At 41.8% G+C, this 24587-nt stretch overlaps 1 protein-coding gene across 2 annotated transcripts; it reads right to left on the reverse strand.

The window, feature by feature from the left end:
• Positions 1-417: 417 nt before the first annotated feature.
• EIF1AX (eukaryotic translation initiation factor 1A X-linked) lies at positions 418-21513 on the reverse strand. 2 transcript variants are annotated; one of them, XM_030574644.1, is made up of 7 exons: positions 21367-21485; positions 19249-19332; positions 16281-16384; positions 5013-5063; positions 3148-3229; positions 2941-3032; positions 418-1575 (listed from the first exon to the last, which is right to left on the reverse strand). In XM_030574644.1, the coding sequence occupies exons 1-7, from the start codon at positions 21380-21382 to the stop codon at positions 1570-1572; spliced, it is 435 nt and encodes a 144-aa protein (XP_030430504.1). In that variant the 5' UTR covers positions 21383-21485; the 3' UTR covers positions 418-1569. The 2 variants fall into 2 exon arrangements, with proteins under 2 accessions (XP_030430504.1, XP_030430512.1); XM_030574652.1 differs by lacking the exon at positions 19249-19332 and having other exon boundaries at positions 21367-21513.
• Between the last annotated feature and the right edge of the window lie 3074 nt (positions 21514-24587).

Raw genomic sequence — 24587 nt, forward strand, 5'->3', positions numbered from 1 at the left:
TATAAATTATTTAAATATATAAAATAAGTTTTGCAAGTATACTGAATATTGAAGAAATTTTTTCAGTCCCTGTAGTGACTCCCAACTCCACACAAGGGAAATAAATGGAAACCTACCATACACTGGGGAGAAAAAGGTAGAAAGTTACATTTTTGCTACATGCTCTAAGGGAGTTTGTTTGAATATTCAACAGTGTTAAAAAAATCTTGTTTAAAGCAATCAGACCAATCTGCATTTTTAAAGCCATAGTCACTTCACGCCTATCAGGCCATATAATAAATACAAAATGTCAAAAACCAAATTTTACACAGCACAGAATGAAAATAAAAAATTCTCCAGAGCCCCATTCTGCTTTCAACTGTTAAACTCAAAATACATCATTAAAAAGACACGCAAACTAATGCTAGCACATGAAAATATTTCCAGGAATATGTTAGTCTTTATTCAACTTTTTAGCTATGACTCTTCCATTCAGAAGCTGGAGAATCTTTCCATTAGTTTGTCTTACTGGTTAATTCTGGATAAAGAGATTTTGCAGAATTTGACATTAATTTACATTTTTCATTTATATTCAGTTATTCAAAGTTTACATAACTTTTTCAAAGTTGCACCTTACAATGTATGGAACTTAGATTAAAATAAAACTCTACTTTTAACATAACCTTTCTATAATGTAAAAATATTCTACGTATGTTTAACACATCAAGAATGCTAGTCATTTATTTTGTTGAGGGAAAACTATTTTATACATGTTTCAGTATAAAAAACTGTAAATGTTTAGTACCAATGTGTTTGTTAAATTGGGTGCCACCCAGTGTTTAATTTCTGCAACTACAGCATTATACTGCATTTACAAATATGGAAAAGCTATTCAAACATATGTAACAGTTTTAAACAACTGCAAATTTGAGATGCTGCTTACTTTTTACATTTACTTTTCTCCCATTGTGGCAACTTTACATCTTTGAAAGAATGAGTGCTTAATTATCAAAACTATTATAAAAATAGCAGCATTCTACTAAAACATGAAAAGCAGACCCATGCATTAGGAGTTTGAATGCAGATTTCCGCCTTCCTTTTAGATTATCAAAATCTTTTCAAGTTAACTTCAAGGCAAGGGTATACAGAAAGACACTGCATACTATGATTGGACACTAATCTGAACTGAGTATTTAATCAAAATCCATGATAATTACAGGGTAAACAATTTTATTTCAAAATACAGGTTTAACTCGAAATGTAGTGATGAATGCATAAGAGGCAAAAATGCAGACTTTTACAGCAGATATTACTCTCTCACTTCCATCCAGATGTAAGAGCTTTAATTTGTGAAAAGACAAAATAGTTGTGGCATTTCATTTAGCCTTTAAGATAATCCAGCATTATCTGTTTTTAAAGAAATATAAATACTTTAAAACAAACACTGAAAATAAATTCTCATTTGATGTAACAAGCTACACTCATTACTGATGTTTCAGTCTTCTTAAAAAGAAAGGGATTTTACCCAATGTATCAATGTAGAATAATCCTTGGAGGAAAAAAGTTGGAATGTAAACCTCTTAGCTTCATTTAGATCTGTAAGTGGGGAAAAAAAGACAGCATAGTGAGAAAGATAATTTTGACCATGTGAGCAAACAATTCTACCTTTAAGGTGTATTTTAATAACTTATTAAACAACAACTCATTTCACATTTCATTTCATTTCAACAACTCATTTCACAATCAAATTTATTCTTTTTTGCCCCCAGTTTCCATTTTTTTGTTAATGAGTACGTAATCATTTGCGCCTTCCTTCCCAACTCATCTCCCCTACGGAAGTTAATGATCAATGTAAAATCATCCCAATGAGTAAACAGTAAAATACAAAAAGGCAGGGCTATGATTTTCCTGAAGAAGCAAAAAAGAAAAATAATCCCAGCTGTGAGGTAAAGTTCCAAATCAAAACACAAATATAGTTTAAGAAGTCACCGGCAAAATGAACTGGTTCCTGTTTAAATCTCCCTACTACAGAGATGCTCCAGCATACAAATCAGAACTTTTTCACACTGTGAATTTGAGATCATTTTACTCAGAGTCTAACTAGATTAAAAAGAAACTGCAAGCAAGCTAACACTTCACAGTGTTTCTTCATGCTGTTTTATTCTGTCCTCTTATCCTTTGGAGAAGTCTTCCTCTCTGCCTGCTACACCTAATTTACAGTTTTGTGCCCATCTTATACTATATAAAAATGATTAATAAACAGTCTCAGCTGCACATTAGAATACATTTTCCCCCACTTAAAATTCCATGTTCATAAGATATGGCACACTGTTTTCAGAATTCGCCTGAGGAATCAGAGGATGGGATTTTGAGACACTGTTCATTTTGAGGGTGACTTGTCCACTACAGCAATGGTTTTCATCCTGGGGTCCGCTGACTGTCTAAGATTGCCAAAGGGGTCCCCCATCTGCATTTGAAATATTTTAGGGTTTCGCAAATGAAAAAAGTTTGGGAACCACTGCACTAGAGCTCTGAAATTGTCACATTAACTTGACTAATCTATAGTGGCTGCTGAGGTTGACTACATTCCTGCAAGCATAATGTAATAATTTATTTCTAGCTCCCATAAACAGTGATAAAGATCAAACTTCGACAGGTATGAAATTCTGTTATTAAAATCTGAAGCAATATTCACTGTATGATATCCTGCAAATCTTTGATCTGTGACTATGCAGAGGTCTGCAAGAAGTGCCATAACTCCAAAGAACAGGATTTTTGACCAATTTCACTTAGTCACTGGACAGCCTTTCAGAAATAATATCTAGCCCAGCTGAAGACTTCAAAGCTTTAATACATTATGCTACCTAAATATGTTACTACTTAAGTAGCAAACAAAGCAGTATTATCAAAGAGTTGATGCTTCAAATATATGAAACCAAATGTAGTATTCTTATTACTTACATCATCAATGTCCTCATCATCATCTCCAATATCATCAAACTGGATTTCATCATCATCACCAGGACCAAATGTGTCTGTTTCATTGATTTTAGCTAAATAGAGAGTTTCAAAAAAGTTAATGCACACATTAAAAACTGACAATTCATTGTGGGCTACTGACCACATTCATGTCTACTGACTTCCAATCTGATCTTGAAAGATTCTTACCGTGTTCTGGAAGTTCCCCATATGCCTTCAGACTTCTGGCTTCATCTGCATTGTATTTTAGAATGACATCAGCCTTGTTATCCTAAGTAAGAGAACATTTGACTGAATTAGTCAGCATTGTAGAAAGGTTTCCACTTCCTAAAAATGATAGGTTAGCAAGGTGTTTGCTAGATGGACAGTTGAATCTTTTTCAATTCTTATGTCCTGAAATCATCCACAAAACCCTTAGTTCTCAACTATTCTTCAATTTGCCACTACAAGTGAAAGAGGTAAACCTACTGTACAGAATATTTTAAGTCTTCCCTCCCTGAACTCCAATTTTTGTTAAGCATTCTAAACTAGTCTTTTTCAAGGTACATCTACTTCTGTCACATATCACAAAGCTAAAGCTTTAGCTAGCATTAGCAGTCTAAATTTTATCTATGAAGCTATGTGATAAAATATTTCTTAATGGGTTGTTAATTTGTTGAAAATCTATTTTGAATATAATATAATTATCTTCCTAATTCCATAAGCAACAAAATTCACATTCCAATAATTGAAGGTATCATACTGCACTCCCTGAATGTATATTTATTATGAAAACAGCTCATTAAAAATCTGATACAACTGCCATTCACTGGACTCAACATATAGTTACTCTAGGAAACTATTAGAGCCACACATTTTAAAGAAAAAACTAATGTAGTCTCTGGATTCAGTGACAGATTAAGGCAGAATTCTTCAAACAGCAAAGGGCTCAAAGAATAAATTTATCTGAATGAAATGGCTGTTGTGACAGACATGGCAATTTTCTGCAATATCCTTGACAAACCGTAATGAATTAAATTTAAGCATCTTTGTATCAAATGCAAAGGTTATGTATTACAGGTCTGTCGCATCTTACGCTGGGGTTATGTTCTGCAGTCAGCGTGTAAAGCTAAAATCGTGTATAGTCAAAATTACATTGAGTGTAATGGCGGGCGGAATCGCCCGCACTACAGGTACAGTATTAAAATTGTTGGGTTTTTTTGTTTGTTTTTTTGCTGACCACGTAAAGCTGAAATATGCGCATAAGATATGACAGACCTGTATTGTAAGCCCTGGAAGTGTTATGTCAAGTGGTTTGCCTGGGGAATCTCCGTGGGCAAGTGAAAGCAAGTTCTCATCTCTGGTTAAGAAAAAGCCCAGCCTTTTGAAGCTACACCCTGAGGGAACCGTTGTCTACTGAGTTCTCGTTCCCAGAATCTGAAGAGTAAAGGCTCAAGATGTGCAAAGGAAAGACTATCCATATGTGCGCTTGTTTTGAGCTATAGCTATTAAGAACTTAAAACAAAACTCTGGGGCCTGTTTAGGAAGTCTGGCTTGCTGGAAATATCACACTGTAGTCAGGGGAGTGAGGGCCGGGTCTCCAGCCAAGAGAGTGAGGGAAAGCAGCCAGAAGCCTAACAGAGGCAGCCCTTGCTGGACCACAAAGGGAGAAATACAGGTGCAGTTATGCTGAACTGTGATGGCTGGCATCCTACCATCCTATTTTGCTCCATTTGCCAATGAAATGCACAGGAGCAGTTCACCAAGCAGCCATTTCTGAAAAAGTCAGAGGCATTCTGATGCCATAGGGCATTTTCCGCACATACATGGTCTAAAGGGGCAATTTGGATGAAAACTGGTCCATTTACCCATGACAGAATTTGTCTTGTATTACAAATATAAAAATAATCAAATATGAAGCATATTTAACGTGATACAGTTAAACATATAGTAAGTGCCAGTTAAACAGAAATTATTTGCACAATGCTCTCTAGCAGACTTTTAGTGCCCTTTAAGCCATAATCCATGCTATGTACTACAACACATACAAGTGCTAAATCAAGAAGAATATTTACCTGGTAGTCTCTTAAACCAACCAATATAATATCCGATGTATTTATCCAAACCTGAAAGTCAGAAACAAGGAACATTAAAAAAAAACCTCTACAAATCCACATTTGTCCATCTGCAATTTAACAGTAATAAGTTCAAACACTATACTTGGATCTACTAAAATATTAAAACAAACTGCAGACACTTTTTCCTAAACAAGAAAACAGAATACATCCCCACTTCCTAACACTTGGTTTCAACATTACATTACTTACTGTTGGTGGGGGTAATAGCTGACCAAGCATATTTACAGAACTCCGTCACTGCAGCAAATCAAGTGATTTAGATGTCTCCAGCCTTATGGATGGCTAGGAAGTCATTAAATTTGGGTAGGCCAAAGAAAGTCTAACCATTTTATTGACCACGTTCCACAAAGGGTCTGTGCACAGAAAAGTAAAACTTCACACTAAAGTGAATGAAAGGAAGAAGCCAAGCAGAAGAGAAAATGCAAGAAATCTAACCTGGACTGTTTCTGTTGAGTGACTATGTCAAAGTGATTTTCTAAAAGTTGGACTTTTTATTCATTAAAGAGATACTATGAACGGGTCATTTTTCAAAGATGACATGAATTCACATTAAAATAAATGAAGATTAAAAATGTTGACTTATTCACTGTGCATTAGTCCAACGGTTTACATTATTTTTCCTTATTGCAGACCTCCAAAACAGAGTCTTTCCCTATACTCAGATTTAAATTTAAACTCTTTGAAGCAGGAACCATTCATTAAGCATTTGTACAATGCCTAGCATGGTAAGGGGCTTCAAGTCAGGGATCCCTAAGCACTAGTGCAATTCAAATAACTAATGTAGTAACTCGTATAAACATGATATTGCATTAAATATTTAGAAATTAAGTTTATTGGCATCCTAATACTTACTGACATCCTGTAATGCAGGGGTTCTCAATCTTTTTCTTTCTGAGGCCTGTCCCAACATGCTATAAAAACTTCACAGCCCACTTGTATCATAATTGTTTTTTTGCATATAAAAGCCAGGGCTGGCATTACAGGGTACCAAGCAGGGCAATTGCCTAGGGCCTCATGTCACAGGGGCCCCTGCAGAGCTACATTGCTCAGACTTTGGCTTTAGCCTTAGGAGGTGGAGCTCAGCGCCTGGGCTTCAGCCCCTTGTGCCAGGGTGTTGGCTTTCTGTCCTGGGCCACAGCGAGTCTAATGCTGGCTCTGCTCTGCAGTCCCCCTGGGGGCCTTGGACACGTGGTTGAGAACCACTGCTGTAATTCATGGTGTGAATGGGAGGCTTTTTTGTACCATAACAGGGAGAGAACCTTCAGTGAAAAAGGTGCATCTCCTATCACTTACATAGACAGGGATGCAGACTATGTAGAAATTAGCCACACAGCTTCATAATATCTACTGCAGAGGCAGATATTAGACACAGACTTGATTGTGTGTTAGGACTTGTTAGGCTCCTTGCTTAAATGGATTTTTCCCAAACAGAGCATACACCATAAAAAAGACTCAGGGAACTCGATTTTATGTCTTTATCTAGATGTGTGAATGAAATGAAAGACATAATTTAGTCAACTGATCACATGTCCTGCCTGTTAGTGTAAATTTTGTTTTGTTTTTACTGTACTTAACTTTCCTCCGCAAGCCTGGCTGGCAACCAAGGGATCCGTAAGCTACCATTACTATAAGTGCATAACTACTCTTTAAGAATGGTTTTCCAAGCAGTTCCAAGTAGTTCACAATCAAGCTGAAAGGGCATATCAAGTGAGGTCCTGCAGGTATCAGTTCAGTTCAATATATCAATCAATGATTTAGATAATGGCACTGAGAGTACACTTATAAAGTTTGTGGACCATATCAAGCTGGGAGGGGTTGCAAGTGCTTTGGAGGATAGGAATAAAATTCAAAGTGATCTGGACAAACTGGAGAAATGATCTTAAGTAAACAGGATGAAATCCAACAAGAACAAATGCAAAGTATTCCACTTAAGACAGAACAATCAGTTGCACACATACAAAATGGGAAATGACTGCCTACGAAGGAGTACTGCAGAAAGGGATCTGGGGGGTTAAAGTGGATCACAAGCTAAATGTCAGTCAACAGTGTAACACCATTGCAAAAAAAAAAAGAAACATCATTCGGGGATGTATTATCAGGAGTGTTGTAAGCAAGACATGAGAAGTAATTCTTGTGCCACATTGATTAGGCCTCAACTGGAGTATTGTTCTGGGTGCCACATTTCAGGAAAGATGTGGACAAATTTGAGAAAGAGCAATAAAAATAATTAAAGGTCCAGAAAACATGACCTATGAGGGAAGACTGAAAAAATTGGGTTTGTTTAGTCTGGAAAAGAGAAGAGAGGGGACATAACAGTTTTCAAGTACATAAAAGGTTACAAAGAGGAGAGAGAAAAATTGTTCTCGTTAACCTCTGAGGATAGGATAAGAAGCAATGGGTTTAAACTGCAGCAAGGGCAGTTTATGTTGGATATTGGGAAAAATTTAACTGCCAGAGTGGTTAAACACTGGAATAAATTGCCTAGGGAGGCTGTGGAATCTCCATCATTGGAGATTTTTAACAACAGGTTAGATAAACACCTGTCAGAGATGGACTAAGTAATACTTAGTCCTGCCGTGAGGGCTGGAGACTGGACTAAATGACCTCTCGAGGTCCCTTCCAGTCCTATGATTAAAATTAGTTGAGTAGAATAGAGTGGAGTTACAAAAGCAGTCAGTACACAGACACTTTAATATCCAGAATGTGTCAATGAATTGAGTCGATTGTGCTGGGATGCCTTTTTCCACAACTGAAAATTACTACAACTCCAATTCTGCCCCCTCAATTGAGAACATAACCTGAAGTTCTGATTGTGTTTCCTAGCCTAGAAATATCTTGATTTAAAATGCAGTATGGATTTTTACTAATTCACCTACTGTTAAAAAAAATCCACAGAAGTTTTAAAATCAGCAGCCTGAAAGTGGCACTACTTTCTTCATATGATTGTCAAAATATATTTGAAGAAAAATTTCAGAGATTTGGGCTTGGGTCTCAGTTATGCTATAGAGACTGCACACCAAATTGGTAGTAAAAAGGAGCCTTAACGTGGGTGTAAATGAAGCTGAACTGAGATTTAAGCCTTTTATTTATAAGCATCTTGATTGGTAATCAGCATTTTACTAAACTGGCTTTCCTAATGTCAGACTACAAAACAACATTCTCAATTTGATCAACACTAAAACTCTGCTGCATTCACTGCCAAATTCTTTGTTAATGCAGAGACAGCGTTGACCAGAAGTGTCTTAGACCTGTCCAGAATGTTTCATGGTCCTAAACTTTAACCTCAGAAACCCGGAAATACAGAGTTAAGGTACACAGAGATGCCCCACCCAGAGATGACTAGGACCATTGTGGATATACTGTAAGTATGTTTCACAGTCCATGCGAACCTATAATAAACAGGCAAGAGGAAAGACTGGTGAGTATGCCATTTTATTAACTATATTCTCAGCTGCTAGCATGAACTCAGACTATTCTTCACTATATTAGTGACAGCTGTAGTGACTGATTCAAGGATTACTTGCATCTGGCACAGATTAGATTATGAGAAGAGGTGCATCTGGTGGTTTGTGAAGAGATGGTGATGTGGTCAAGTATAAGCTAGGCATAGTCTGCTTCTGTTCACTAAGGTCAACCTGAACACAACTTTGGCCTTAGTGAGGATGTGGTCTGACAATTCATCCTAGTGTACCCATGCACGCTGTATACATACTGTGATAGGTGTTACTGATATATACAATATCTTTGAGACTATTGTTCCAACATTATAAATGTTAACTGTATCTTTGTGAGCCAGAAATTGTACACTGACAGGTTATCCAGCTCCCTCTAAGAACTAAAATGGGGGTGGGGGGAGGTAATTACTGTAGACCTGGAACAGGAAAACTGTAGAGAAGTACCATCCCTTGGGTGAATAGCATATACTGGTTTAGAACAGGTTCAAGAAGTCCTGGAGATAAAGAATGAGCCAAAAGTATCAAAGATCAGCCTTAACTGGCTGAGGAGCCCTAATTTTTGATCTGACAACTGATAGATTGTAACCAAGAGGGAAAACCCTGCTGAAAGTATTTGAAGGACTTTGAAACCTATCAGGTTTACCATGTGGAAGACGGGTGACTTCCGGTAAACCTAGCACATGTATAGAAGTTTTATGATATATTTTCTCTAATGCTTTTGTCCTAAAAATAAGTTTATTTTGCTTTGTAAAGGCTGACTGGCTTCACAGTTGTATCACTTTAGAGAGAGAGAGAGAGAAACTACAGGTGCTAAGCTAAGTTTAGACCTGCTGGGATACGCACAGTGAATGGAAAGAAGAATTCCAGCCTGGGTGGGAAGGAGAGGAATCCAGGTCCCTGCCTATAGAGGTGACAGAGGCCTGAGTCCTAAAGGGACGTCCCTTAACCAGACTAAGGATGGGGCAGAAGTGCAGTTAACCCCAAAACTGGGGGATCCACATCGCTCTATATCATCTGGAAGCACAGAGCCATAATAGCTAGTGGGGTCAAACTGGAGCACCATTCAGAGTTCAGATTACAGGGGAGTGTGTACTGTTGGGCCTAAAAATTTACTTGAATTGTATGCTCAAGTGTAAGTAGCATGTAGAAGGATACAAGAGGTTACAATAGTTTATAACAACAAATGTTGATGGAAAAGGTATGAAAGGGAAACAGAATAGCTGAATTAGTCTAAACAAAAAGGCCACGCTGATATGATTCAAGGACTGTGTTGAAGTTATGCCTGTTAAAAAACAGGAGATATGATACCAAAGGATAATGAGCCAAAGGTGATATGTCAAATATTAGGCCTAGTTGGTGGACAAAATAGTGACAGGTTAGACCAGGTGTAGGCAATCTGTGGCACACGAGGTGATTTTCAGTGGCACTCATATTGCCCAGGTCCTGGCCACCCATCCGGGAGGCTCTGCATTTTAATTTAATTTTAAATGAAGCATCTTAAACATTTTAAAATCCTTATTTACTTTACATACAATAGCTTAGTTATATATTATAGACTTATAGAAAGAGACCTTCTAAAAACCTCAAAATGTATTGCAGGCACGCGAAACCTTAAATTACAGTGAATAAATGAAGACTTGGCACATCACTTCTGAAAGGCTGCTGATCCCTGGGTTAGACTATTATACCCATCACTCCCTTCTTGGGTCCTTAAAAGAAAAAATTTGTTGGGAAAGTATGAAGGAACAAAAGAACAGATACAGGCTACTTGAGCAAGCTTCACCAATCAGATGCCAATCCCACTGTTTCATTGGACCTCAGGCCTTCATCATCTTGAACCTGAGAGGTGTCGTAACTATAACCGGGGGGGGGGGGGGAGCGCAGGAGGGAAGAAGACTGGGGGGTCCAGATGATATTGCCATGCCTACAGGCTCCAGATAAATCCCAAGCACTGCCTGGGATGACAGTTACTACCATCTTTGATAGCATCGAAGATTGTGAACTAGGGGACTTTTCTTTCTGAGATTAAACTTCAGCAGCAGCATCAGCATCTCTATCCCATCTTAACCGACTTATCCTCTTTTCCATAAGAACAGCCGTACTCGGTCAGACCAAAGGTCCATCTAGCCCAGTATCCTGTCTACCGACAGTGGCCAATGCCAGGTGCCCCAGAGGGAGTGAACCTAACAGGTAATGATCAAGTGATCCCTCTCCTGCCATCCACCTCTGCCCTCTGACAAACAAGAGTCTAGGGACACGATTCCTTACTCATCCTGGCTAATAGCCCTTAATGGACTTAACCTCCATGAATTTATCCAGTTCTCTTTTAAACCCTGTTATAGTCCCAGCATTCACAACCTCCTCAGGCAAGGAGTTCCACAAGTTGATTGTGCGCTGTGTGAAGAACTTCCTTTTATTTGTTTTAAACCTGCTGCCCATTAATTTCATTTGGTGGCCCCTAGTTCTTTTATTATGGGAATAAGTAAATAGCTTTTCCTTATCTACTTTCTCCATCTCACTCATAATTTTATATACCTCTATCATATCCCCCCTTAGTCTCCTCTTTTCCAAGCTGAAAAGTCCTCACAATCTCTCCTCAGATGGGACCCATTCCAAATCCCTAATCATTTTAGTTGCCCTTCTCTGAACCTTCTCTATTGCCAGTATATCTTTTTTGAGATGAGGAGACCACATTTGTATGCAATATTCAAGATGTGGGCATACCATGGATTTATATATGGGCAACAAGATATTATCCGTCTTATTCTCTATCCTCTTTTTTAATGATGCCTAACATCCTGTTTGCTTTTTTGACCGCCTCTGCACACTGCATGGACGTCTTCAGAGAACTATCCATGATGACTCCAAAATCTTTTTCCTGATTCGTTGTAACTAAATTGGCCCCCTACCATAATGTATGTATAGTTGGGGTTATTTTTCCCCAATGTGCATTACTTTACATTTATAGACTCAGACTCATAGGTCAGAAGGGACCAATATGATCATCTAGTCTGACCTCCTGCATACATTTATCCTCATTACATTTCATTTGCCATTTTGTTGCCCAATCACTTAGTTTTGCAAGATCTTTTTGAAGTTCTTCACAGTCTGCTTTGCTCTTAACTATCCTGAGAAGTTAGATGTGAAAAAATTACCTACATTATATCATCTGCAAACTTTGCCACCTCACTTTTTACCCCTTTCTCCAGATCATTTATGAATAAGTTGAATAGGATTGGTCCCAGGACTAACCCTTGGGGAACACCACTTGTTACCCCTCTCCATTCTGAGAATTTACCATTTATTCCTACCCTTTGTTCCCTGTCTTTTAACCAGTCCTCAATCCATGAAAGGACCTTCCTTTTTATATCATGACAGCTTAATTTACATAAGAGCCTTTGGTGAGTGACCTTGTCAAAGGCTTTCTGGAAATCTAAGTACACTAAGTTCACTGGATCCCCCTTGTCCACATGTTTGTTGACCCCTTCAAAGAACTCTAATAGATTAGTAAGACACGATTTCTCTTTACAGAAACCATGTTAACTTTTCCCCAACAATTTATGTTCTTCTATGTGCTTGACAATTTTATTCTTTACTATTGTTTCAACTAATTTGCCTGGTGCTGACGTTAGATTTATCGGTCTGTTACTGCCAGGATCATCTCTAGAGCCCTTTTTAAATATTGGCATTACATTAGCTATCTTCCAGTCATTGGGTACAAAAGCCAATTTAAAGGACAGGTTATACACCATAGTTAACAGTTCCGCAATTTCACATTTGAATTCTTTCAGAACTCTTGGGTGATTGCCATCCGGTCCCGGTGACTTGTTAATGTTAATTTTATCAATTAATTCCAAAACCTCCTCTAGTGACACTTCAATCTGGGACAGTTCCTCAGATTTGTCACCTACAAAAGGTGGCTCAGGTTTGGGAATCTCCCTAACATCCTCAGCCATGAAGACTGATGCAAAGAATCCATTTAGTTTCTCTGCAATGACTTTATTGTCTTTAAGTGCTCCTTTTGTATCTTGATCGTCCAGGGGCCCCACTGATTGTTCAGCAAGCTTCCTGCTTCTGATACACTAAAATATTTTGTTATTACCTCTTGAGTTTTTGGCTATACATTCTTCAAACTCCTCTTTGGCTTTTCTTATTACATTTTTACACTTAATTTGGCAGCGTTTATGCACCTTTCTATTTACCTCACCAGGATTCAACTTCCACTTTTTAAAAGATGCCTTTTTATCTCTCACTGCTTCTTTTACATGGCTGTTAAGCCATGGTGGCTCTTTTTTAGTTCTTCTACTGTGTTTCTTAATTTGGGGTATACATTTAAGTTGGGCCTCTATTATGGTGTCTTTGAAAAGCGTCCATGCAGCTTGCAGGGATTTCACTTTAGTCACTGAACCTTTTAATTTCTGTTTAACTAACCCCCTCATTTTTGCAGTTCCCCTTTTTTAAATTAAATGCCACAGTGTTGGGCTGTTGAGATGTTCTTCCCACCACAGGGATGTTAAATGTTATTATATTATGGTCACTATTTCCAAGTGGTCCTGTTATAGTTACCTCTTGGACCAGCTCCTGCGCTCCTCTCAGGACTAAATCAAGAGTTGCCTTTCCCCCCGTGGGTTCCTGTACCAGCTGCTCCAAGAAGCAGTCATTTAAAAGTATTGAGAAATATTGTCTCTGCATATCGTCCTGAGGTGACATGTACCCAGTCAATATGAGGAAATCCCTATTATTGAGTTCTTAATTTTGATAGCATCTCTAATGTCCCTTAGCATTTCATTATCACTGTTACTGTCCTGGTCAGGTGGTCGAAAATAGATCCCTAATGTTACACAGGTCTCTTGCAACTTACGCGTATTTAACATGCGCAATTTCAGCTTTACGCTGAAAGGCCTGGAGTCCCGGAGGGGGCATGACCTCAAGATTTAATGGTCCTGGGGCACCAGCTGTGGTTGGGAGTCCCAGGGCCTTTAAATCACTCAGGGGGCTCCCAGCTGCAGAGGTGGCTGGTAGCCCCTGGGGCAAATTAAAAGGCCTGAGACTCCAGCCACTGTGGAGCTTCCGGCCCTTTAAATGCCCTCCCCCCCATCCCACCGCCAGAGCTGCAGGCAGGATTTAAAGGGCTCTTCCGGGCTGCCCACCAGGGCGGGAAGCCTGGAGGAGCCCTTTAAATCCTTCCCACAGCTCCGGCGGCCGGACGGGGGGGGAGGGGGCATTTAAAGGGCTCCACGGGGCTCCCCACCGCGGAGGGAAGCCTGGCGGAGCCCTTTAAATGCCCCCCTTGCCCCTGTCCCGCCGGCCGGAGCTGCAGGCAGGATTTAAAGGGCTTGGGGTTCTGACTATACGTGGTTTTCACTACACGCGATAACCGCGGAACAGAACCCCCGCCTAAGATGAGACAGACCTGTATTCTTATTAGAGCATGAAATTACTATCCATAGAGATTCTATGGAACACGTGGATTCACTTAAGATTTTTACTTCATTTGATTCTACATTTTCTTTTACATATAGAGCCACTCCCCGCCTACGACCTGTTCTGTCCTTCTGATATATTTTGTACCCCGGAATGATTGTGTCCCACAGATTGTCCTCAGTCCACCAGGTTTCTGTGATGCCTATTATATCAATATCCTCCTTTATCGCGAGGCACTCTAGTTCACCCATCTTATTATTGAGACTTCTAGCATTTGGGTAAAAGCACTTTAAACACGCATCACTGTTTATTTGTCTGTCCTTTTCTGATGTGTCTGATTCTTTATGTGAACGTTTCTCATCTGATCTGGCCCTTACATTATCCTCTTCCATCCTCTGCTCCTGACTATAACCTAGAGAATCTCTATCAATAGACTCTCCTCTAAGAGAAGTCTCTGTCCGACCCATATGCTCCTCTGCAGCAGTCGGCTTTCTCCCATCTCCTAGTTTAAAAACTTCTCTGCAACCTTTTTAATGTTAAGTGCCAGAAGTCTTGTTCCACTTTGGTTTAGGTGGAGCCCATCTCTCCTGCATAGGCTCCCTACATCCCAAAAGTTTCCCCAGTTCCTAATGAATCTATCTCCTCTCTACATCATCTCATCCACGCATTGAGACACTGAAGCTCTGCCTGCCTACCTGACCCTGCGTGTGGAACTGGGAGCATTTCTGAGAATGCCCCCATAGAGGTGCTGGATTTCAGTCTCTTCCCTAGCAGCCTAAATTTGGCCTCCAGGACATTTCTCCTACCTTTCTTTATGTCATTGGTACTTACATGTACCAAGATCACCAGCTCCTCCCCAGCACTACACATAGGTTTATCCCCAAAAGGATAGTTATTACCATCATTGAGACCATCTAAGAGACTGAAAAATGGGGGGTTTCCTTCTAAAGGCTCTACAGCTAAAGAGAAAACAAACAAGGGATGGTGTTAAAATGAAAGCCTTACTCAATATTTTACATTTCAAATACTTTAACTGTTTTTCCTTTTTTTCTGTATTGTTAATAAAAGGCTAAAAATGGTGTGTGTGAACCTTTGGTTTGTCCAGACTGGAAGAATTACAGTAGAAAATTGAAAGGTTTTCTGTGTTTATTTTTCATGATAAACCTAAAATAGTGTTTTGACTGATGAGAACATCCTGGCTCCCCATTAGTCCATGTGGACCATATACCACAGAATAGGGTGTGTCTATTATCGGTGCATTTCTTGAAATTCAGCAACACTGTTGACCATGCTGACATTGATGAGAGTAGTAGCTACTTGCTATTCTTTGATCACACTCAGCTCCACTGCTCAGGAAAGAATGAGGAGCATGATTCTATCACTTTAATGTTTCTGCTTACTAGAGTTGATAGTTGCCCCTCTATTTAATTAAAGCTATTTTCCTTGACAATATTTCTGAAGTAAAATCAGAGTATGCATGTGATTTTAGAGTATTTGGAAATATCAATTTAAACAAGAAGTTTTGCTTTCAGGGCAAACCTGCCAGATGGAGTACCTGCAGAATGTAAACAAAGAGCAACTAATATGCACAACATAGGTTGTCAGAAAACTGACAATGCTGTTTGCTTGGCTTAAATGGCCACAGCATGTCAAGTTGAGCCACTCCTATTATTCTGATGTCAGGCTACCTGTAAAACAATCAGGTATGCAACAGAGCCTTTGTCCTGTAGCACATGTGATTTCTGGGGGACCGTATCTTGCAAACCTTTGTTAAATTACCTCAAATTTGGACCACTAAACCTATCTCCTTGAGGAACAGCAATTTGCAAGTATATCCAAGTAAGCAGGAAGATTTTACAGTCAGCTAGCCTCAATTTTAATTACCATCATGCTATCCACCAGTTTACTCTGACCCTGTAACCTTAAATTCAAGCCAAAATTTAGAGTTTGTATAGGATTTTATAAAACCCAAGTTCAACAAAAATGTTTCCATAAAATAAAAAACTGACATTTTTTAAACAAGCAAAACTTCCCCTGAAACATCAGCATCTGCCTCCCCAAGAACCTGAAAGTTAGTGGGCAAGATTTAAGCTTCCTTCATTGCCCTTGCCAAGAGAAGTATAAGCAGCTAATTATCTGAACAAAAAACTTAAAAATGAATTTTAAAATTCTTTAAATTTTAATAAAGTTGCTAGTACCATAATTAAGGAAATTTTTCAAGTGTCCTGTTATTTTAGAGTATGTGTAGCTATGTCCATTTTCAGAAGATTGCCTGTTCTGCTTGGTATGTATTCATTTATTTTCCATGTAAGTGATTTAGACTCACCTTTTTTCTTAGCTTCCCTCTGATATGACACAACCTCTTCACACCATCAAAACACAATGCCTCCAATCTTCCATTGCCCAACATCTTGATCACTTGCGCATACTCTGGAAGAGAGAGTCCAACATGTTGCTGAATTACTTAATTTTAAACAGTCAATAGGAATTTTTACAAGAAATAAAAAAAGATGATTTTACTGTTGAACCAAGAGCTGTAGTCATGGACCAGGATCCCATTTTGCGAGGCATGCTATAAACAGAACAAAAAGATAGTCCTTGCCCCAAGAAGCATACCCTGAAGGCTCTGCGAGGGGAAGGTTCAATGGTGCCTGGGCCTGCGGCAGACTGATGGTCACTGCCACAGACCTGCTGAGTGATCTTGCCTTAGAATGGGATGAGGAGCAGGACCTCTGTGACCAAGAAGCATCTCAGGGATTCTGTGGAGGCCACTGGTATGAGTAGGACACTGGGGTGAGTAGGCTCCAGCCAGGGGCACCCCGGTCCTGACTGCAAGACTAGTGCCAATCCTGATACCCACAGTGCCCCATGAACGACCCCCTCAATGTGGGTCAGGTGATGGAAAGCAAGAGGAGGAAGATCCTAACCTGGATGCCAAGGAGTCCTGGGCTTCAGGGGATGAAGGTGGAGCCAGCCTTGAGGGTGGGAGCAACTGGTCTGACTCATTCATAGCCCAGAACGAATTCGGAACTGGCACTGACAGTGGAAACCATACTGGCAGTGCCAAATATGCCTCTATCATTTTCGGTGCTGGAAGCAGTGCTGACCCCAAAGTCAGCAGTGGTACCAGGATGACTGATGGTACCCAAGTAGAGGGCAATGATTGCCACCCTGATAACACAGGTGGCACTAACAGCAGGGGTGCAGAAGAAATTCTTGCCACTAAAGAGGTCTCCTGTGCCAAGCCCAGCCCCACTTCCACTGAATATGGAAGAAAACAGCGGGGTGTAATGCCGACAGACAGGTTCGGCAGCTCACCCAGCCAATGGGGCTATAAACAATGTAGCTCTGGCAAAATCTTGATGAATGTAATAGCTTTCTCTGGTCTTGACAAATGCAAGAGCAGCTAGTATTCACTTTCAAGGCTCTTCGCAGTCAATCCCCACTCTACCTAACACCTCTGATTCATTATCAAGCTGTTGATGTTCACTTCTGATTGGTCCATTATGCTAGCCTTCACAGTCACTTGTTCACTTTTCAAAGAAGCACCTTCATGCGCTTTATCCTGTGTAGCCACACATGCTTGGGAGGTGTTCCACATAAACATCCACAAAGCTGCCTCATTTTCCATTTTCAGATCCCTTCTCAAAATTCCTTTGCTGTGATGTCAATTTTTGTGTAGGCAACAGTTAGCTTGCTAGTGTGGAGAGACCACTGCCTGTCACATTGACCAATATTTTCCATGTGGATATACTCCAAAAATCACAACGTTACAAAGATTTTTTGTTTTCATCACTGCAACTTTATGGATATTATAAATGTTTAAGTTTTATTGTTGGAAAAAATGCAAATTTGAATTGATATGCGCTTAAATTAGCCATAATCATGCTTTAAAAAAGTCTTTATGTTACTGTTGGTATTTAAAGTGACTACATGTTTTCTATACTGAACCCCTCTTACATTTATGTATGCTTTATTTTTCCTCCAAATATTTTTAAAAGATATACAAGGGCCTACATTTATTATCTCTGACTTCCAGATCAAGCGTGCTCATTTTACACATGAAACATTTGTAGATCCATCACCACTCCCCTCCACCTCTACAGATAGATTACAAAAATAAGCAGATCATTTGGGGACAGGAGAGCATTATTTTCTCCCCTCTTTTGGTGAATTCTGAATCCCAGCTTCGGGGGTCCTACTGTCCTTAAAAGCATGCTGTCCCTAGATCACACTTTCATACATATTAGCCTTCAACTGAGAAAAGCAAAGCCTCCAGGACCTCTGCTTGTTGGAAGGGAGAAGGATCTTATGCTAGCTCCTTTCTCCATGGAGAGGTGGGGGCAGGAACGTCTTCTGCTACTTGACTACACTTAAAGTCTCTTGGACAACGCTAAAAGCTGGTTGCAACTACTTCCCCTCAGACTGCAGTTGGGTCCTCTTCTCCTGTGTGTAGCTTCAGGACCTACATCTGCCGCTGCTCATAGTTTACATAAGCAGCTGCATGAAAACGACATGATTCACAGTGGCCCACTAGTATTTGTTTTCCAAGTTTCCCACCCACCAGTAAACAAACCAGTTTCATTCCACTGCTTCTTAAAGCTATGAAGAATAGCAGGGACAATGGAGCAGATCACAGGGTATGAGTGTTGCAAGTCAAGGAGGCGCATCACAAGAGCTGCAAGACTCTATGTCAATTTGTGTTTTAGCCATCAGGGAAACGTTAAGCAAAGCTATTGCCTGAATTTCATTTGGCTACCAAGCCAACTATCTGACTGCTAGGTGAACACTCAGATATACTCCCTATTTTAAAATTTACTACATTCCTCCTCTACCCAGTCAGGATCTCACGGGTTTCCCTATCATTCATCATGGTGCCTCTGGCAGAAGATGGTTGAATGTTGCTCCCTATAGCACAGTGATATTACTGAGTGAGCCAGAGGTGATCTCTAGAAAGAAACTAGGAACAATTTACACATAGGAACTAACACAACTTTTTTTTTTTTTTTTTTAATCACACAGCAGCACAAACCGCTTGAGGAGCAAAGAACTGAACTTATTTCTTAGATACATTAATAAATGGGAAGTGAAGTGGATAGATCTTCACTCCCATTCAATTTGCCTTTTGCTAAATATATTCCCAAGATGAAGATGCTCCATTCCATCACATCAAGTACTTTTGTAGTTTTCAAACATCCAAATTAAACCTATACACAGCTCAATTATCCCTTGTGTAGGAACCTTCCAAGTATTGTAGCTACCATATTTGACTGAATTACAACTCAAAATCTCACCTTGTCCATCCTCTTTGAACACTAATTCTCTCTTCTCCGATTCATTCTCATTCTTACCTCGTCGTCTGTTTTTACCTCCCTTACCTAAATTGAAAATAAAATAAATCACTATATGCAATTTAGAAACTTATATAAAATCATGTATTGGAAAGATAAAACAGCAATAATTTGTTAGACCTAAGGAAATCTATGTTCACTGCTGCAGCTTTAAAGCACTATATCTAGGTGTGTGATAAAACTGATCTTTCTTCTTAGAGCACTACACCATGATGATTTCAAGTTTCTTTCAAAAAGGATGGAGAGACAGACTAAAGTCAAAACCACGAGACACAAATTTTAATTTTCATGTTCCCAATAAACGTGATGAGAAAAATAGTATTCCTTTGGATTCTTAGAAGTCCAGCATAAGCTACAAGAAAAACTTAAAAACCTATTCTCTTCAGCGACAGTCTGATCATCTCATCTCTGCTCTAACCCTTCCTAATTCTGAGCTGAAGTGGCAGGGCTAGGATACAAGAAAAAAATTCCACATGGAACAGACACAGAAGAAATTCATGTGCATATAAATTCCTCAGCCACACACCAGAAAAGAACATGTAGGAGAAACTGAATCACATCTCAAGAGCACCACCTACCCCTTAATCTCACCTCAGTGATAGTATGATAAAGCCATCTTATTATTTTATTTAAAGTCTGGAGGTGTTTTGCGTTTCTTTGGATCAATTTCAGCAATATTTACTATCAAATTACCTCATCTTTGTTCTTATTTTACCATTGCCAAACAAGGGATCAATTAAAAGATCATACAATGCTAACTATCGAGTATTTAACCTCGCTTTGAAATTTAGGTAACAGCAGCCTTCAAAAGAACATTTACCACCATCACCCCTGAACATGCAATTGATTGCATTCTGGTGGACCTCAGTTAATCAACCTTCATGACTGTCCAGGAAAAAGAGAAACTACAAAGGGGCTGAGTGATGAATCTTCAGTCTCAGTTGTGCTGCTACTGGTGAACACGTTCTTGCAGGGACTGGGAAAGCATCCAGGTGAACTCCCCAACCCAAATCAGTGAGTGATGTCACTATGCAAATAAACAAGACAGAAAAGTGTAACCTACTCTCAATAAAAACATGAAAGTGACTACAGTATACAAAAGATAAAGTTCAATAGACAACTGAAAAACTAAAGAAAAATAATTTTAGGGATTTTCCTGTAGCAACAGGAGGTGCAAATATCCAGATGGACATGTGATTTTCAAATTGATGCTTTCCTTTTAAACAGCAGCATTTCAACAAGCTTCTGGCAACAGGATTCATTTTCTTGTTGAAAAATCAGCAAGAACAGCTTGCAGTTTTTGTAAATCCTGCCTCCAAAAAATTGCTTCTTTTCTCTCCTTTCCTCTTTCACATCAGCACAGGGAAACACGTTAACAAGACCTGTTAAGGTTTCTAACATACGGGAACAGCGGTGGCTGGTGGTACCCCTGTGAAGATCTGCATGTACTATACGAACAAACGCTACTGTTAAGAACCGGAGCATAGCAAGTTGACACTTAAATGCTGGTTGCGTTTCGCCATACACAGGGGAGGGCGGAACAAACTTACTTAGTCCCGGAGTCCGAGGCTCGCTCTCTCTACACGAGTCTTTTGCTTCGCTACTCAGCTGGATCCTACCGCCCCGCACCCCCCACTCTTCCTGCCAGACCCGTCGCTCATTCGGCCCCAGTCACGCACACCGGGCCACGGGCCCGAGAGAAGCCCGGCGGGAGGGACCCTGCGTGAGCCAGCCAGGTCGCCGCGAGCCAGTGGCTGCGCGGAGCCATGAACCCGGCTCCCAGCCGGTGCGTGTGTGGCGGGGAAGGTGCCGGCGCTTCAGGCCGGGCTCGCTAGCCCGGGGCTAGGCGGCAGGAGGCCAGGCCAGGCCGCAGCGGCTGTGACCGCCCTGCCCAGATCCCCCGCCTCACCGCCCAGCGAACTCCGGCCCCGCTCCCGGCCTGCCCTGCGAGGAGAGGCTCCCGGCGCCACCCCGAGCACAGGCCGCTCCGGCCCAGGCCCAGGCCCGGCCTGAGGGAGGGGACGCGGCGGCCCCGGGCCCGCGCGCGAGGGGAGGCCTCACCTTTATTCTTGGGCATGGCGCCGGCCGCTCCTCACTGCGGGGGGAGGGGCGGGTGTCTGCGCGCTGCTTCTGCCGGTCGGGCGGCGGGTTCCTGCGTGCGGCGCGCGGGCAGCGACTCGACTCTCGTGGCGGCCGTTGGGATTGGAGAGTCACGCGACAGGCAGGTCCTTACGCGGCTGCGACAGCAACCGCAACAGGCAACCGAGACTGCGGCTCTCGGCGGCGGCTTGTGTCCCGACTCGCGCTCTAGCGCCCCCTGGCCGCCGGCGGCTTTCATTGCTCGAAGCCCCGCCCGGTCCCAAATGCGCATGCGTGGGGGCGAGTTGCGTGGGAATGGAAGCTTGAGAGAGGGTCCGAACGCAGAGCCAGACAGGAGCGCAGGGGACCAGCTGCGTGTGTTTGCACGTGACAGCGCCATTCTCAGCCCGCTGCGCAGGGTCCACCGGTGGTCAGGATTTTCTTGTGAGAGTCCCGGTATTTGCTGTTTTTCTTAATATCCCACTGTAATGTGAGATTCTGCCCTGTCCTTAAAGAAAAGGGTCTAGCCCTCCTGGTTGGGGTGGAAAGCTAGAAGGTGTGAGGCCAGCAACGTACCTAAAAGAGTCAAAACCCAGAAGGCAAACGCAAGCCGTCTACCATTTATTATTTTGTTACTATCTCATGATTTTTAGCTAATCTTATTTTTGGGAGAGTGCTGACATAGAGTGACCATATTTCAGGTTCACCAAAAGAGGACACTGTTAGAGGAGCAGGATGGGGGTATTTGGCAGAGAGGCTGCAACTCCAGTTGTCATCCCCTGCATGGAGAGGCTGCGACTCCAGCTGCAAGCTCCCCACGGAGGAAAAATCCCAGGCAGTTGCTAATATTTTAAAAATTTGCCCAGATGGAGATTGGTGGACCAAAAATTAGGTCATGTACATGAAAACCTGGACATATGGTAACCCTAACCTGACATACTTTTTAAATACCTGGGGGGCTAACCTCATTGCGATCAGTAATCATGACTGCCCAGCACCACTAAAATTTATATTTCAAGTAAAATTATGTGAACTGCAGTATCCAGTGCTAAAATGGAAAGGGCTCTGGATGGCAAATGGAAAAAAGGACAGCAGATCCAGCCCATCCACCCCATGAAACAAATATGCTCCTACCTCCTAGCACTCAGCTCTAAACTGTGGCCTAAATAGCACTTGGAGGGATAGCTCGGTTGTTTGAGCATTGGCCTGCTAAACCCATGTTGGTGTCACTAAGCATAACCCTACGTAACTCGGGAGGGTGGAAGGCCACAAGAGTAGGGAGCCTTCCTGGTTTTAGGCCTCAGCAGACAAGAGTCCCTCCATGTTTGAACTTTAATCGACCTAAAAGGCCAGGTGTAACAGCCGTTATCAGTTGCAACAGTTCTAACTGGTCTAAAGCAGAAATAATGAGGCCTGTGCACCTTTAGCAGAAGGACAAGATAACTTGCAGAAGGAAAACTTACTAACGAGCTGCCACGGCCAAGATTACTTAATGCACCTGCGCTTACGGAATTGCTACAGGGGGAGGAAGGAGGAGGAGGGAGGGGAAACGGGGGATTGCTAGTCAGTGAGAAAAGTTCTCATGGATATAAAGGAACAGACTGCTTGTTTTAGGTGTGCTTGATCTGAGTCAATCTCCCTGCACCGCTTTGAGATCTCAAATAAACTTGGTTTGCTTCTCCACCCTGGTGTGTTTATTGGCGCGGCACACCAGGCCACGGACCCCCCCCCGCTGTTGCTTGGCCTCAGGCAGTTATCTGCCGGCAACAGTTCTTGGCGCCCAACGTGGGGCATTGAGGCTAAAATTAGCCTTGCCTGGATCCCTTCTGGTGGTCGACGGATTGCGGCGATGACCGACGCCCAGCGCGCACCGGTGACTTCACCGGGGGCCTCGGCGGAGACGCAGTTCGACTGATCCCAGAGGGCACAACGGTGCAACGCGCTCGAGTAGTGGAGAAGCAGCTGAGGGCGAGGGTGAGGAACCGGTCCCTTGGATAAGGTAGGAACAGTCCAGTGGTCTGGATTTTTGCCTGTTATGACCTGGGGACGCCCAGTGTCACCCTAGGATATGGGGCAGGGACAGAGTACAGGCAGGACACGGTGTACACCCTTAGAATGCATTCTAGCAAATTGGGAAGTGCTTGGATCAGATCCACTAACTAAAAGCAAACTAAAAAGTTCTGTATAGTAGACTGGCCTCAATATCAACTAGAGGACCAGAAAGGTGGCCACCGGAAGGATCACTTAATTATAACACGATCCTCCAATTACTCCTGTTTTGTCAGCAAATGGGTAGCTTCTGAAGCTGTTTGTATGGAGAGCTCTTGTAAAAATACCCCACTGTAGCTCCAGTTCTTCCCTCTGTCTGGCAGAGTGCAAGGATCCAAAAAGCAGGTTAGGGATAGTGCAGGGACAAAGGAGGGACCTGTTTAGAAAAGGGAGACCCTATGTCCTAGTGCACTCTCTCCCTGTTGTAGCTAAAAAGCAAGATCAGATGCAGAATGGTACTGGGGGCCAGTGTGAGTGACTGTTACCGGAAGACGCCCAGAGTACCCTGTGAAGCAAAAGCTCGTGACCAGGACTACTCTAACGCAAGCCCGGTAACTAGTGGATCTTTAGGAGGTCCGACCCATGGTGGGCTGACTTGGCCTGGCATCGTCCGGTGAGGAAGCTGCCTGGGTCTAGGAGTGTGTGTACCCATCTTCCCTTCCCCTTTCCTTTCCGTGTGGGCTACTGACAGTCTGATCATCTCACTGGATGCAATCAGAGTAAGCGGCGCCGTCTCCGAGAGACTAGCCGACGCTCTTTGCTGAAGGGAGGTGTAGGAGGGTCGTGGCCATCCTCGTTAGCCTGTCCTGTGTGAGTACCCTGTAGGGAAAAATCCTTAGTTTATGAGCCGCTAGCGCGGACAGGGCACCCTCCCTGTGTGTGTAAGTGGAAAATGGGTGGGGGGGGCAGTCTAAACATTCCACCTCACCCCCTAGGGTACCCCAGCATATTACATGTACGTACATTATGGTTCAACAACCTGCAGGTATTTAGAGAAATGGAATATTTACACGCGTGAAAATCCATCTAAACAATGCCCACTAGAAGGTACTTCAATTTAGATGTATGATCTTATCTAGGAGGAGCGTTTAATCACCAAAAAGCCCTGACACAGGGTGAGCAAATTTGTCTATTGAGGAAAGGAACGGGTTAAT

This window comes from Gopherus evgoodei, chromosome 1 (assembly GCF_007399415.2).
Source record: "Gopherus evgoodei ecotype Sinaloan lineage chromosome 1, rGopEvg1_v1.p, whole genome shotgun sequence".
In the NCBI taxonomy this organism is placed as follows: domain Eukaryota; kingdom Metazoa; phylum Chordata; order Testudines; family Testudinidae; genus Gopherus; species Gopherus evgoodei.

What these genes read in the sequence shown, in the direction of transcription:
- EIF1AX (XM_030574644.1), bottom strand. An exon ending in TTGGTTTAAGAGACTACCAG is followed by an intron (nt 3,230 to 5,012) that starts GTAAATATTCTT and finishes TCTCTTACTTAG; the next exon opens with GATAACAAGGCTGATGTCAT. An exon ending in TGGGGAACTTCCAGAACACG is followed by an intron (nt 3,033 to 3,147) that starts GTAAGAATCTTT and finishes CTCTCTATTTAG; the next exon opens with CTAAAATCAATGAAACAGAC.